We start from the raw sequence: 15,160 nt of genomic DNA, 5'->3' as shown, positions 1-15,160 counted from the left end.
CCAACCCCCAGCATTTCAGATTGCATTATGAAAATGAGCCAAGGCTGCCCAAACAAAGCACTTCCATTTCACTGCAGTGATGTCAGAAGGCTTTGGATGAATGTGGACAATTTCTCCCAAACAGGAGTCCCTACAAATTTCATTAAGCAGAACTGGCATAAAATGCTGTGTGACAGGAAGCAATCTTCTGAAATAGTAGCCACTAAGCCACACTAGTGAAGGGGGAAACTGTAAGAGGAGGAAAATGGTTTCTGCATTTGCCATCTGGAAAGCATAGAGCGGGGAATGTGCATGCCAGAAATCCACCTAGGTCTGTAAATCCAGAGGAGTTGCATAACACACAATTGGTGGCTGTGTTCCCCTCTGCTAAGCTTGCAATCTTTGCTAATCTGCAGCATTGCCAGCAGAGCCAGAGAGGTGATTCTGCCACTTTGCTCTACCCTGCTGAGACCTCACCTGGAGTGCTGAGGGCAGGTCTGGAGCCCTCAACACAGGAAGGACCTGGACCCGATGGAGCAGGTCCAGAGGAGGCCATGGAAATGATGAGGGGGTTGGAGCAGCTCTGCTGTGAGGAGAGGCTGAGGGAGCTGGGGGTGTTCAGCCTGGAGAAGAGAAGGATCCAGGCAAAGCTAATAGCAGCCTGCCAGTACCTGAAGGGGACTGCAAGAAGGCAGCAGAGAGACTGTTTGCAAAGGCCTGCAGGGACAGGAGCAGGGGCAATGGATTCAAACTAGAGCAGAACAGATTGAGATTGGATGTGAGGAACAAGTTCTGCACCAGGAGGGTGGTGGAACACTGGCACAGGTTGCCCAGGGAAGTGGTTGAAGCCCCATGCCTGGAGATATTGAAGGTGAGGCTGGACAGGGCTCTGGGCAACCTGATCCAGTGGAGGATGTCCCTGCTGAGTGCAGAGGGATGGACTGGATGAGCTTTGGAGGTGCCTTCCAACCCAGAGCATTCTGGGATTCTATGATTCTAAATCCTACCAGGGAACTCCTGGCCCTGAAAGAGCTCCTACTCCTTTATCACCAAACTGCTAGTGCTCAATAACCAGCTCAAACAGCTACTGCAACCAGTTAGCAGAGAAAGGAAAGGGAGGGCCTCAGAGCAGCGCTGGGGGAGCCCAGTGCCCTGCAGCAGGACGGAATGAATGCACTAAGCAAGGGGGTTCCTGCCTTCATCTCAGCAATCTCCTAACTTCCCTGGAATACTGCATTCTGCAAGGAGGGGCTACAGGGCAACAGGCTCAGTTTTCAAGAAGATCCACCATTCTACAAGGGAATGGGGAAGAGGCCATGCAGCCTGGGCACCTGTAGTCTCACACAGCACCAAACCTCAAGGTAAGGTTGGCAAGAGCTCGTGCTTAAATGCCCCTGAAAGCACTGCACTCCTCTCCCCTGATGGTTGGTTTGGTACATCCTGCAATGCATCTGAAGGCACCAAGGAAGTTATGCTGCTGTGCTGCAGAAGGAGAGAACATTCTGGATTCCTACCACACCAACAACCTCTTAGGCTGACACGAGCATAGCCAGTGCCAGCGCTCCAGCAGCACTTCCTGCTGTGCTGCACACCAAGGCATCTACTGCCAAGCTGGGCTTTTATCTGGGTAAAAAGAACTGGGTAGCAAAAAACCTCCGAAGACTGTGGTCAATTCAACTCTCATAGGATCACAGATCAGAGGATGATAGGGGTAGGAAGGGACCTCTGGAGAGCTTCCAGTCCAGCCCCCTGCCAGAGCAGGATCACAGAATCCAGCACAGGTCACACAGGAACACATCCAGACAGGGATGAAAAGGCTCCACAGAAGGAGACTCCACAACCTCTCTGGGCAGCCTGCTCCAGGGCTCTGGGACCCTCACAGTCAAGAAGTTCTTCCTCATGTTGAGGTGGAACCTGCTGTGATGTAGTTTCCATCCCTTGCCCCTTGTCCTATCCCAGGGCACAGTGAGCAGAGGCTGTCCCTGTCCCTTCCTCCCTGACCCCCAGCCCTCAGCTATTGATAGACATTGATCAGATCCCCTCTCAGCCTTCTCCTCTCCAGACCAAACAGCCCCAGGGCTCTCAGTCCCTTCATCATCCTTGCAGCCCTCCCTTGGACTCTCTCCAGCAGATCCCTGTCCCCCTTGAACTGGGGAGCCCAGAACTGGAAGCAATATTCCAGATGGGGCCTCACTAAGGCAGAGTAGAGGGGGAGGAGAACCTCCCTGGATCTGCTGGCCACACTCTTCTGAATGCACCCCAGGATCCCATTGGCCTTCTTGGCCACCAGGGCACATTGCTGTCCCATGCAGAACTTCTAACTCTCCTCATTCTCAGTGATGTACTAAACTTGTAACCTCCTCAGCAGAACTGCCATTTCTTGAGTTCTAACATCATGCAACACAGATTTTAGAGCACTGGAGTTTAATTCCTGATGGCAGAATTTTGCTACTTCTGATTTTTTCCCCTCACAGAAGTCGATACAGAATCACAGAATCATAGAATATCTTTGGTTGGAAGAGACCTCCAAGCTCACCCAGTCCAACCTGTGAGCCATCACTGCAGGCTCAGCACTCAACCATGTCCCTAAGCACCAGCTCCACACCGCCTGAACACCCCCAGGGATGATGTCTCCAGCACTGCCCTGGGCAGAACATTCCAAGGTTTGAGAGCCCTTCCAGGGCAGAAATATTTCCTAGCATCCAGCCTGAACCTCTCCTGGGGCAGCTTGGAACCATTGCCTCTCCTCCTGTCCCTTGTCACCAAGGAGCAGAGGCTGTCCCCTTCTCACTGCAACCTCCCTTCAGGGAGCTGGAGAGAGCAAGGAGGTCTCCCTCAGCCTCCTCTTCTCCAGCCTGAACACCCCCAGTTCCCACAGCTGCTGCTCACAGGACCTGTGCCTTTCAGAATTCAAAGCAAAGTGAAAAAACCCAAAGGGACCACAAGGATCATCTAGTTCCAACCCCCCTGCCATGGGCAGGGACACCCCACACTAGATCAGCCTGGCCAGAGCCTCATCCAGCCTGGGCTTAAACACCTCCAGGGACGGGGCCTCGACCACCTCCCTGGACAACCCATTGCAGGGCTTCACCACTCTCATGGTGAAGAACCTCCTCCTCACCTCCAGCCTGAATCTCCCCACCTCCAGCTTCATTCCATTCCCCCTAGTCCTATCACTACCTGAGATCCTGAGAAGTCCTTCCCCAGCCTTCCTGTAGGCCCCCTTCACATACTGGAAGACCACAATTAGGTCACCTTGGAGCCTTCTCTTCTCCAGACTGAACAGCCCCAACTCCTTAAACTTTCCCCTAAACTCTAAAACAGCACAGAACAAAACCAAAATTGCCTGGTTTGAAAATCAGAGAATGTTAACACCACAGCAGCCAAGTTTCCAGGCACCTCTTATTCTGCACTAAAAAAAGGAACAGCCCCTGGGACACCAGCACAGAGCTCTTCCTCTGTGTGTTGCTGTAAGGTTGCAAAGCAGAGGCAACCTCTGCATGGTTGGTGCTTATCTACCACCAATGGCTTTCAAGTAAAGCCTTCATCTTTCACAGCAATTGGTTCCTCTTCTCTCTTTTCCCTCCCCACTCCTCCCCCATTACATAACAGAAAGAGTTTGTGAATTAATCTGACCAAAGCAACCACAATCTACAGCCCTTTCCCAGACAAAACTCCCACTGAGCTCAACTGACACTCTTTACTCAGAAGAACTTTTTGCTGTGGAAGCACTGCAAGAATTGGCACCCCCAGCACATCCTACAATGTTGACTGCCACTGAAATGGCTTCAGCTTCCTCTGCAGGCCAAGCACAACAGACTGTTTCTTCCTCTCCTCATCCAACAGCAAACACACCACGTTGCTTCCAAAGCCTGCTGGAGGCTCGGCAGGATTTTCCTAGCCCTCAGTGCTACGAGCCTCCTCCACAATGCCTCATTCCCTGCAAGGAAGGAAGCATCACTTCCACTGCTGGGCCTGAGGAGAGAAGATCTCCAGGTATGAGCTCACACACACTGACCAAGGTCAGGCAGAGAGCTGCATCCAAAGCTCCACAAGCTTGGGCCACAAAAATGCTCAGGGGGTTGAAGCAGCTCTGCTGTGAGGAGAGGCTGAGGGAGCTGGGGGTGTTCAGCATGGGGAAGAGAAGGATCCAGGCAAACCTAATAGCAGCCTCCCAGTACCTGAAGGGAGCTACAAGAAGGCTGCAGAGAGACTGTTTACAAAGGCCTGCAGGGACAGGAGCAGGGGCAATGGCTTCAAACCAGAGCAGAGCAGATTGAGAATGGATGTGAGGAGCAAGTTCTGCACCAGGAGGTTGGTGGAACACTGGAACAGGTTGTCCAGGGAGGTTGTTGAGGCTCCATGCCTGGAGATCTTCCAGGTGAGGCTGGACAGGGCTCTGGGCAACCTGATCTAGGGGAGGCTGTCCCTGCTGACTGCAGAGGGGTTGGACTGGGTGACCTCTGAAGGATCCTTCCAGCCCAGACCATTCTATGACTCCAGATCAACTAGAAATGCATTACTGAGCAGGTCCCCACCATACCCACCAAAACCAAGAGCATAAATGAGACCTTGAGCACGATCTAGGACATAAAATAATTTCAAGAAGCTGCAGACTTACTCCTGAGGGCTGCTGGTAGTGCCCCAGCTGTGGGAGGCTGTGGGGCACAGGCTGGCTCTCGCTCAGAGGCGGGCTGTACACCCGCTGAGCTTTGGAAGGGACCAGACCATTCTATGATACTATGAGCCCATGGGTTTTTTTTCCTCCCAACATCTTTTTTCACCTCCTGGTTGAGGTTCTGGTGTTTATGTAGCTGTGTGCTTTTGTAATGAACCCAAAAGCTTCCCTGGTTTCCAGGCTGAGGCCCTGCTGTGTGCCTGGGGAGCAGCTGCCCAAGGGTACTTACAAGTAGACTTCCCGTGGGTCTTCTCACAGTTTGGACAATGGTAGATGTCAATATCTGGTGCCTCTTCTTCTTCAACCCCCACACAGCTGCAATACATAAAGGCAAACACCACATTAGCCTGAGACTCTCCAAACATCCAAGCATGCAAATAGCAATGGCAAAGCCCAGCCCCAGCAGGCTGTGCCTAGAGCAAAGCACAGCTCAGGTGCTTTGTACTCTGGGACACTCAGGCTGCACTTTCCTGCAGCCTGCTTTCTCCACGTGCAGTCAGTCAGAAGGCCACCACCAGCTCACTGTGGATCTCCATGAAAATGTGGCAGGAAGTGCCCAAGAGTTGTTGTTTTTTCCCAGAGACACAAGCGTTCTCCAGGCACCATCCCACGTAGAGCTCATTATCAGAACACATCTTCCTTACCAAGCATGTATGGACAGCTGCTAGGCACAAAAGCAAGCCTGACAGGGTACACCCATGGGCAAGCCTTCTATAGGCTCCATCTCTGTTACAGCACACGAAGATGAGAGGGAAAGGCAGGCACACAGCTCACAGCACTGCTGTCTGCCAAGAGGATGGGCTGCACCGTGGCAGCTGCTTGGAACACCCAGCAAGATGGGGCTGGATGGCACAACATCTGCAGTGACACAGTGCTGCCAGTGCAGGCCCCTGGCACAGCACAGCGCTGGGGAAAAGCAAAACCAAGCTGCAAGGGCAGGAAGCACCCAGGAGAAGGTGCTGGGTGCAGCCAGGGTGCTGAGCAGCCAGCCAGAGGAGACTGGAGACCAAGCACACAGGCTCCTGCTCCTGCCTGCTTCAGCTGAAGGCACCCAGGCTGCAAGGCACATGTGCAGAGCTTGGGCTGGGTGCTGTGAGACACAGCCTGCAGGTCACAGCTCCAGGAGAGAGCAGCGAGGCAAGAGGAGCCGTGGGAAGCAACAGAAGCAGCTTCAGCTTAACCATCTGCACAGACAGAGTGAGGGCACACTGTAGTAAGAGCAGCCCTAGAGCTTCTCTGCTTCACTGCCTGAAGTACCTTCTCAGTGCTCTTCAGGTCACACTATCACAGAATATTAGAGGCTGGAAGGGACCCCCAGGAATCATTCAGTCCAAGCCCCCTGCCAGAGCAGCATCACCCAGGGCAGGGCACACAGGAATGCATCCAGGCAGGTTTGGAAAGTCTCCAGAGAAGGAGACTCCACAACCTCTCTGGGCAGCCTGCTCCAGGCCTCCAGCACCCTCACACCAAAGAAGTTTCTCCTCACGTTGAGCTGAAACCTTCTCTGTTCCAGTTTGTCTCCATTGGTCCTTGGCTTATTGCTGTGCACCACCCAAAAGAGCTTGGCCCCCTCCACTTGCCCCCCAGCCCTCAGCTACTGATAGACATTGATCAGATCCCTCTCAGCCTTCTCCTCTCCAGACTAAACAGCCCCAGGGCTCTCAGTCTCTCTCCACAGGGGAGATGCTCAAGTCCCCTAAGCATCCTCCTGGCTCTCCCTTGGACTCTCTCCAGCAGGTCTCTGTCTCTCTTGACCTGGGGTGCCCCAAACTGTGCACAGTATTCCAGGTGTGGTCTGAGCAAGGCAGAGCAAAGGGACAGGAGAACCTCCCCAGCCCTGCTGGCCACACTTTTCTTGCTGCACTCCAGGATCCCATTGTCTCTCTTGGCCACAAGGGCACATTGCTGTCCCATGCAGAACTTGCTGCCCACCAGCACTCCAAGGTCTTTCTCCATGGAGCTGCTTTCCAGCAGGGCAGCCTCTAACCTGTCCTGGTGCCTGTTATTATTCTCCCACAGAAGAGAAAGGGATGGGGCAGGGGTGATGGCAATGCTAGCTCTGTGCACATGGCAGCATTCAGCCCCTCACCCTGCTGGCAGTGCAAGGCAGTGCCTAGTGCACTGAATTCTGAGGGTCCAGCTGCTGCTTTGGACCCCCAGGAAGCAGAGGAGAGGACATTTGCCTCTCTGGCCAGGCAGGGAACCAGGCTGGGTGTCAGTTCTGCCAGACATCTCACAGAACCTCTCAAACCACTCTCACTGTGTTGAAGCTCTTTAGGACAGCAGCACAGTGCCCAACACCAGACCCAAGTTGAGCAGGCAGGGAAATTCGGGTCAGGGGGACGGGCTAGGAGCAGCAAGGCCCTGAACTCCTGGCAGGCAGGAAGGTACAGGGATGGAGGCAGGGTAATGCATGGTGCTGTAAGCCCACTCCTAGGCTGTTGGAAGCCTTTGAAGTCCCTGGGTGGCTTTGCTGGGGGTGCAGGTGTGTGCAGGCCACAGCACACACAGAGACACGTGCACGCTCGGGGCATGACCCTCCCTGGCCACTGAGCTGGGCTGGCAACCACTCCAGAATCCAAGGCATGCACACCCCACGAGTGCAAACCACAGATCCTCCTGCTGCTGGAACACAGCATCCACAAACCCTGCCCTGAGTCTGCAGCCGAGCTGGGGAAAGGCAAACTTAGCTCCGAGACGGAAGCAAATCCTTTTGACCACCACTGTCTCGTCTGCTGCCACAGACCTTCGTGGGTATTCTCATCCTGCTGCAGCTGCTGCCAGTGTGCCTGTGAGACCCAGCTCCCTTCAAACCAAAGAGCACAGGGTGAGGGCAGCTTTGCAGGCACAGCCAGAGAGCCTCTCCTGTGGGGGAGCTCAGCCTGCAAGCAGGCTGGCAAGCAGCACACCCTCTGGGAATGGTGCAGGTTTGGCTGCTGGGGGCAGGGGCTGCTGAACACCCACTTGAGAAAACACAGAAGGACTGGGCTTCCCTGGGCAGGCAGCAGGGAGAACTGAAGAGTTGAGTCTGCAGGCAGGAAAAATCATCCCAACAAACGAGTCCTCAGAGTCCAGCAGGCACAGGCAGTCCAACAGCAGAGAATTTAAACAAACCCTGGCAGATCAGAGCAGGCCTAAGAGAATGGGGAGGATTCCTCTAGCCTTAAGGCTGTGTCAGCTGCTTCTGCCACGGCATTCTGCTTGTTAAGCTCCATAAAGGTATGGAGCAGGCTCTCCACGAGGGCTTGAAAAGTCTGTATTTAGCTAAACTAAGGAGATGAGACCCTTGGGTGCTGCACCAATTGCTGCAGGGGGAGGTATGAGAAGGCACTGCATAGGGAGGAGGCACTGCGCAGGGAGGAGGCACTGCAGATGGGAGACTGCACAGGGAGGAAGCACTGCACAGGGAGGAAGCACTGCACAGAGAGACTGCACAGGGAGGAGGCATTGCACAGGGAGAAGGCACTGCACAGGGAGACTGCACAGGGAGGAGGCACTGCACAGGGAGACTGCGCAGGGAGACTGCACAGGGAGGAAGCACTGCACAGGGAGGAAGCACTGCACAGAGAGACTGCACAGGGAGGAGGCATTGCACAGGGAGAAGGCACTGCACAGGGAGAAGGCCTCAGTGTGGTGGGAGCTATTGTTCTGGGAGCAAGTCCAAGGATTTCACTAGAACAGAAGTGACCTCAAACTCCAACCCTCCTCTGTAAGCCGCAGCCAACCCTTCCGGCTCCAGCCCCGGCTGCACACACGGCTCGGCCCTGGGCAGTCACTCGTGGGCAGCTGCTGCTGCCTCCTTGCAGGAATAGCCACAAGGGCAAAGTGTCCAAGAGATGTCCTCACTGAAATGCCACAGGTTGTCCTCAGCCAGCACGTGAGCCAACCCCCCTCTGTGCCCCTTCCCCAGCAGCAGTACCCAATGACCAGTTGTTTCCACCAGCAGAACTCTCTGTGGGCTGCCACACAAAGGCAGGCAGACAAAACTGAATGCTGTGGTTAAAGACAGAGACAACCCCTCAAGAACATTCCTGCCAGAAGAGCAGCAAGGATTTCTTGCTGGGTGCATTTGGTTTGGAGAATCATGGAATTGTTTCTGCTGGAAAAGCTTTCTGAGATCATCCAGTCCAACGGTCAGCCCAACACCACCACTAAACACTGTCCCCAGGTGCCATGGCCACAGGTTTCTGCAACACCTGCAGAGATGGGGACTCCACCACCTCCCTGGGCAGCCTCTGCCAATCCCTGACCACTCCTGCAGCAAAGAAATTAGCCTAATCTCCAACCTAACCCTCCTCAGGCACAATTTCAGGCCATTGCCTCTCATCCTATCACCTGATACTAGGGAGCAGAGCCCAACTCCACCTCACTGCAACCTCCTCTCAGGGAGCTGTAGAGAGCAATGAGGTCTCACCTCAGCCTCCTCTTCTCCACACTAAACACCCTCAGCTCCCTCAGCTGCTCCTCCCCAGCCCTCTTCTCCAGACCCTTCACCAGCTTTGCTGCCCTTCTTCTGGCCCTGCTCCAGCAAGGTGTTGTCTGTGGGAGGGGCACCAGCCTTGGGCTGGTCTGCAGAGCATCTGCACCTGTGAATGGAACCCAGGATGTGACCCCCAGGCTCAGCAGGAGCCAGCGCTGAGTCACTCCCCAGCTCCCCTGGAGCCCCTTCAGGTGCTGGGAGGCTGCTCTGAGATCTCCCTGGAGCCTTCTCTTCTCCAGGCTGCACAGCCCCAGCTCCCTCAGCGGACAGTCACCAGTGGCATCCCCCAGGGATCAGTGCTGGGCCCCATCCTCTTTAACATCTTCATTAATGATCTGGATGAGGGGGTCGAGTCAGTCATCAGCAGATTTGCAGATGACACCAAGCTGGGAGCAGACGTTGGTCAGTTAGAGGACTGAAGGGCTCTGCAGAGGGACCTCAACTGACTGGACAGATGGGCAGAGTCCAACAAGATGGCATTCAACAAGTCCAAGTGCCAGGTGCTGCACTTTGGCCATGGCAACCCCATGCAGAGCTACAGGCTGGGGTCAGAGTGGCTGAGAGCTCCCAAACAGAGAGGGACCTGGGGGTGCTGATTGACAGCCACCTAAACATGAGCCAGCAGTGTGCCCAGGTGGCCAAGAAGGCCAATGACATCCTAGCCTGCATTAGGAATAGCGTGGCCAGCAGGAGCAGGGAAGTCATTGTGCCCTGTACTCTCTACTGGTTAGGCCACACCTTGAGTCCTGTGTCCAGTTCTGGGCCCCTCAGTTTGAGAAGGACATTGAGACACTTGAAGGTATCCAGAGAAGGGCAACAAGGCTGGGGAGAGGCCTTGAGCACAGCCCTGTGAGGAGAGGCTGAGGGAGCTGGGATTGTTTAGCCTGGAGAAGAGGAGGCTCAGGGAGACCTCCCTGAAGGGAGGTTGTAGCCAGGTGAGGGTTGGTCTCTTCTCTCAGGCAACCAGCACCAGAATAAGAGGACACAGTCTCAAGCTGTGCCAGGGGAAGTTTAGGCTGGAGGTGAGGAGAAAGTTCTTCACTGAGAGAGTTGTTAGCCATTGGGATGTGCTGCCCAGGGAGGTGGTGGAGTCACCATCCCTGGAGGTGTTCAAGAGGGGACTGGATGTGGCACTTGGTGCCATGGTCTAGTCATGAGGTCTGTGGTGAGAGGTTGGATTTGATGATCTTTGAGGTGTCTTCCAACCTTGGCGATTCTGTGATACTGTGAACCCCCTCCTGGCTACAACCTCCCTTCAGGGAGTTGTAGACACCAAGAAGGTCTCCCCTGAGCCTCATTCTCTCCAGGCTAAGCAACCCCAGCTCCCTCAGCCTCTCCTCACAGGGCTGTGCTCCAGGCCCCTCCCCAGCTTTGTTGCCCTTCTCTGGACACCTTCAAGAGTCTCAATGTCCTTCTTAAACTGAGGAGAAAGCCCACTCCAGCTTTCTGCCCAGGTGCAATAAGAGATGTGTTCTTGGGCACCCAGGAACAGCTGGGTGCAACAACTGAAAACAGCTTAATGGTTGACTTTCAAATGGTTTTTAAGTGATCTATCTCATGTTGAGACAGTGTGAAACTAACCTGATAATGAGATGAAAGTGAAATATGATCAAGTGATGCATTTCAATGTCTCCAAAACTGTTTGGGGTGGGGGGTGGGGTTACTACTAGTGAAAAGCAAAGCCTTTGACACTGCAGCTGCTCAAACTGCCATATCCCACACTGCCTTCAGTGAGCATTAGCACCAACAGAAGCATCTGCACTCCTGTGTGCACAGGGGAGAGATGCTCCCATTCCAGGCTTCTGCCAAAGCTCACCACCAGGTTTTTCATGCAGGAAGCAGGTGAATGGGTCAGGGCTGGGCTTATAGCCACGAGGATGCTTAGGGACTTGAGCATCTCCCCTATGAAGAGAGACTGAGAGCCCTGGGGCTGTTTAGTCTGGAGAGGAGAAGGCTGAGAGGGGATCTGATCAATGCCTATCAATAGCTGAGGGCTGGGGGTCAAAGGGAGGGGGCCAAGCTCTTTTGGGTGGTGCACAGCAATAAGCCAAGGAACAGTGGAAACAAACTGGAACAGAGAAGGTTTCAGCTCAACATGAGGAGAAACTTTGGTGTGAGGGTGCTGGAGCCCTGGAGCAGGCTGCCCAGAGAGGTTGTGGAGTCTCCTGCTCTGGAGCCTTTCCAAACCTGCCTGGATGAATTCCTGTGTGAGCTGCCCTGGGTGATGCTGCTCTGGCAGGGGGCTTGGACTGGATGATCTCTGCAGGTCTCTTCCAACTTCTAATATTCTGTGATTCTGTGATAGCATGAATGTGTGTGGGGACCTCGAGTTGTGTGTCCAGAGAAGGGCCACGAGGATGAGCAGAGGGCTGGAGCTGCTCTGCTATGAGGACAGACTGAGGTAGTTGGGGTTGTTCAGTCCCTTAAGGGACAATGACACAAGGAAATGTTTATTGGTAAATTCCCACTGAATCCCAGCATGGTGGGGCTGGAAGGGACCTCTGGAGACCACCCAGTCTGTGTCACCCACACCAGCAGGGTCATCCACAGCAGCTTGCCCAGGATCACAATGGCCAGGAGAGTTTGGATCCAGAGCAGGAGACTCCACAACCTCTCTGGGCAGCCTGCTCCAGGCCCCCAGCACCCTCACACCAACGAAGTTTCTCCTCCTGTTCAGATGGCACCTCCTAGGTTCCAGTTTGTGTCCATTGCCTCTTGTCCTGTCCCTGGGCACCACTGACAAGAATCTGACCCCAGTCTTTTGCCCCCCAGTCTTTATCTCTTGCTGAGCATTGCTCAGCTCCCCTCTGGGGCTGCTCTTCTCCAGGCTCTCGGCCCCAGGGCTCTCAGCCTTTGCTCCTCACAGAGCTGCTCCAGGCCCCTCAGCAGCTTCATAGCCTCCACCTGATTTTCTGCAGTAGCACCCTGGCTTCACAGCTCCACACACTTCCAGGTTATTTTTTAACTACAGTTTCCATCTGGGTTCCTGCAGTTCTGGGCCCAGCTCTGAGGCTTGCTCAGAGCAAGCTTGCCAGGCATTTGGAACAGGAAGACTTAGCCTTCTCCAGTTTATCAACCAGGATGTTGTGGGAAACAGTGCCAGAAGCCTTGCTGAAGCAACAGCCACTGCTCTGCCCTCAGCTACCCATTCAGTCACACCCTGAGGGGAGGCTGGCAGGTTGGTCAAGCAGGATTTCCCCATCCATGCTGATGGCTCCTGACACCCTCCTTTTCCTCCACATGCTCTGAGATGATGCCCAGAAAAAGCTGCTCCACCACTTCTCCTGGGGTGGAGGTGAGGTCTGTAGTTACCTGAGGTCCCCACTTCTTGTCCATTTTGCAGGCTGGAGTGACATTGGCTTTCCTCCAGCCTCAGGCACCTCTGCTGTTCTCCAGGACCTTTCTGCACCCATGGATTTGGGGGTGTCCAGCTTGTCCAGATGTTCTCTAACCAAGTCCTCCTCAACCAAGGTAGAGTATTCCTGCCCCCAGACTTCCATCCTTCCAGGGGGGCATTCCTGAGGGCCTGTCTCAGCAGTAACATTTGCTTCTTTAGCTGTGCCAGGGGAGGTTTAGGCTGGATGCTAGGAAGAAATTCTTCATAGAGAGAGTGATTGCCCATTGGGATGTGCTGCCTGGGGAGGTGGTGGAGTCACCATCCCTGGAGGTGTTTAGGAGGAGACTTGATGGGGTGCTTGGTGCCATGGGTTAGTTGATCAGATGGTGTTGGGTGATAGGTTGGACTTGATGATCTCAAAGGTCTCTTCCAACCTGGCTTATTCTGTTCTATGATGTGAGAAGCCTGGTCCCAGCACCCCTTCCAGCACCCATGCTGTCTCAGGGGCACAGTCAGAGGCATCATCATATCTACCTCATTCATTAGATGGGAATTCTTAGGGGCATGGGGACCACTCTTCCATCACTGCCTGATGGAGTAGCTGTCCCTTTCCTTCTGGAGAGAGGACTGGAGCAGACCTGTTTGGTACAGCCTGGCTGAGAAATGCCAACAGGATTGCATTACAGCAAGGAGCTGCTCCCTGCTTCTTCATCCCTGCACTGCAGGCAGCTGTAGGAGTTCTGCTGTCTTGGACAAACTCTGCTCTTTGCTCAACTGAGCCACACTTGGCCATTTTGTTTTCAGACTTGTTTGCAGCTGTGGCATGCAGCAGGGAAGGAGCCCTTGGGAGAAAGCATGAAACACTTGACCTCTACAAAGCTATTTGTAAAAGTGAGTGAAATCAGGACCTCCCTGAAAGACAAATGTTACAGCCAGCTGGGCTGGCTGAAGAATCATTTTGTCAGCTGAAAATAGCTGAGGGACTTGAGGGATGCTCCTGGCCAGTGCAGGTGCTTGGGACCTCCTTGAAGAGAGAAAGAGCTGCCCTAATTCCTGCTGTGAGGACCCTCCCTCTACAGCACACAGGCATTGCAGTGTACAGCCCAGCCCATGGGCTGCAACAGGCTCAACATACATCCCAGACCTCAGGGGTGTGACATGCTGGGGAGGGACTTGTAGTGACAGAAGGAGAGGGAATGGCTTTGTGCTGGGAGAGGGGAGATTTAGACTGGAGATTAGGAGGAAATTCTTTGCAGTGAGGGTGGGGAGGCTCTGGCACAGGTTGCCCAGGGAGGCTGCGGCTGCCTCCTCCCTGGAGGTGTTCAAGGCCAGGCTGGATGAGGCACTGAGCAGCCTGGGCTGGTGGGAGGTGTCCCTGCCCATGGCAGGGGGTTGGAGCTGGGTGATCTTTAAGGTCCCTTCCAACCCAAACCATCCTGTGAATCTATGAAATGACTGACAGCTTGGGCCAGGGGCTTGCTGCTCTGGCTGAAAGTGGCAGCTCACAGCAAGGCCTCTGGAGAGCAGAGCTGCCAGAGAGAGGTCTGACAGCACAGACTGAACACTGCTCAGAAGGTGTAGCCCAGACTGCAGGGAAAGCCAAACTGAAAGCAAGCAGGCACTGAGAACTTCAGTTGCATTCAGACAATCAGAGATTTGATGCAATCAGCAGCATCCAGATTCTTCCAGCGTGAGTCACAAAACAAGTTGAAAAACAGCAGAAACAAATCCCATTGAGCAGGCAGGGCCATGGTTACAGGTTCTATTTCCCTAAGCTCTAAGAGCTCTGTCTCCACACAACACTCTGAATGCCAGCCCATGCTCAGTGCTGGCCCTGTGTGCAGGAAGACATCCTGCTCTCTGAAGGCTCTCCACCTCAGCCACTTCTGTCATCTCAGCACAGCACAGAGCAAACAAAAGTCCGGGCCACCCTGCAGGGGTCCTGTTTTCACAGGGTTGCATTGCTGGTGCACACAGGCATAAAATGTTCAATGTAAGAACCCCACTTTCAGCCTCTACCTGCATTGAACATACCAGAGAGAAGATTCTTCTAAGTTCATAGAAAGCCAGAGAGTCATACAGCCATGGAATGGCTCAGGCTGGAAGGAACCCCCCTGCCAGGGGCAGGGACACCTTTCAACCTCAGCTGCTCAAGGCCTCATCCAACCTGGCCTTGAACACCCCCAGGGAGGAGGCAGCCACAGCCTCCCTGGGCAGCCTGTGCCAGAGTCACACCACCCTCCTACTGAAGAACTTCTTCCTCAGCTCCACTCTGACCCTGCCCTGCCTCAGCTCCAAACCATTCCCGTTTGGCCTGGCTCCACACACCCTCAGGAAAAGTTCCTCTGCAGCCTTCCTGCAGGATCTCTTCAGGTCCTGGCAGGCAGCTCTGAGGTCCCTCTGGAGCCTTCTCCTCTGCAGGCTGAACACCCCCAGCTCCCTCAGCCTGTGCTCACAGCAGAGCTGCTCCAGCCCTTGGATCATCTTTGTGGCCTCCTCTGGACTCTCTCTAGCAGCTCTGTGTCCTTCTGCTGCTGGGGACACCAGAGCTGGAGGCAGGATTGGAGGTGAGGCCTCAGCAGAGCAGAATCCCTAGGGGCTGGGAAGAGACCTCTGGAGATCATTGAGCCCAGCCATGGGAATGAACTGTGTGAAGGAGCTCACGTGGAGAGGCTGTGAGCTCAGC

General features: G+C 54.4%; 1 protein-coding gene across 1 annotated transcript in view; it reads right to left on the bottom strand.

Moving 5' to 3' along the window:
• The window catches only part of PHF2 (PHD finger protein 2), a 107,262-nt gene that overhangs the window by 47,595 nt on the left and 44,507 nt on the right, over positions 1 to 15,160 (bottom strand). The window contains exon 2 of the mRNA XM_068162606.1: positions 4,887 to 4,972. Coding sequence (XP_068018707.1) covers positions 4,887 to 4,972 — 86 coding nt within the window. The remainder of the gene's footprint in view (positions 1 to 4,886; positions 4,973 to 15,160) is intronic.

The sequence above is a fragment of the Melanerpes formicivorus genome, unplaced genomic scaffold (genome assembly GCF_026170545.1).
Source record: "Melanerpes formicivorus ecotype bairdi unplaced genomic scaffold, bMelFor1.0.p_v2 SCAF_66, whole genome shotgun sequence".
NCBI classification, from domain to species: Eukaryota; Metazoa; Chordata; class Aves; order Piciformes; family Picidae; genus Melanerpes; species Melanerpes formicivorus.
This window is presented reverse-complemented; position numbering and strand designations above follow the sequence as displayed.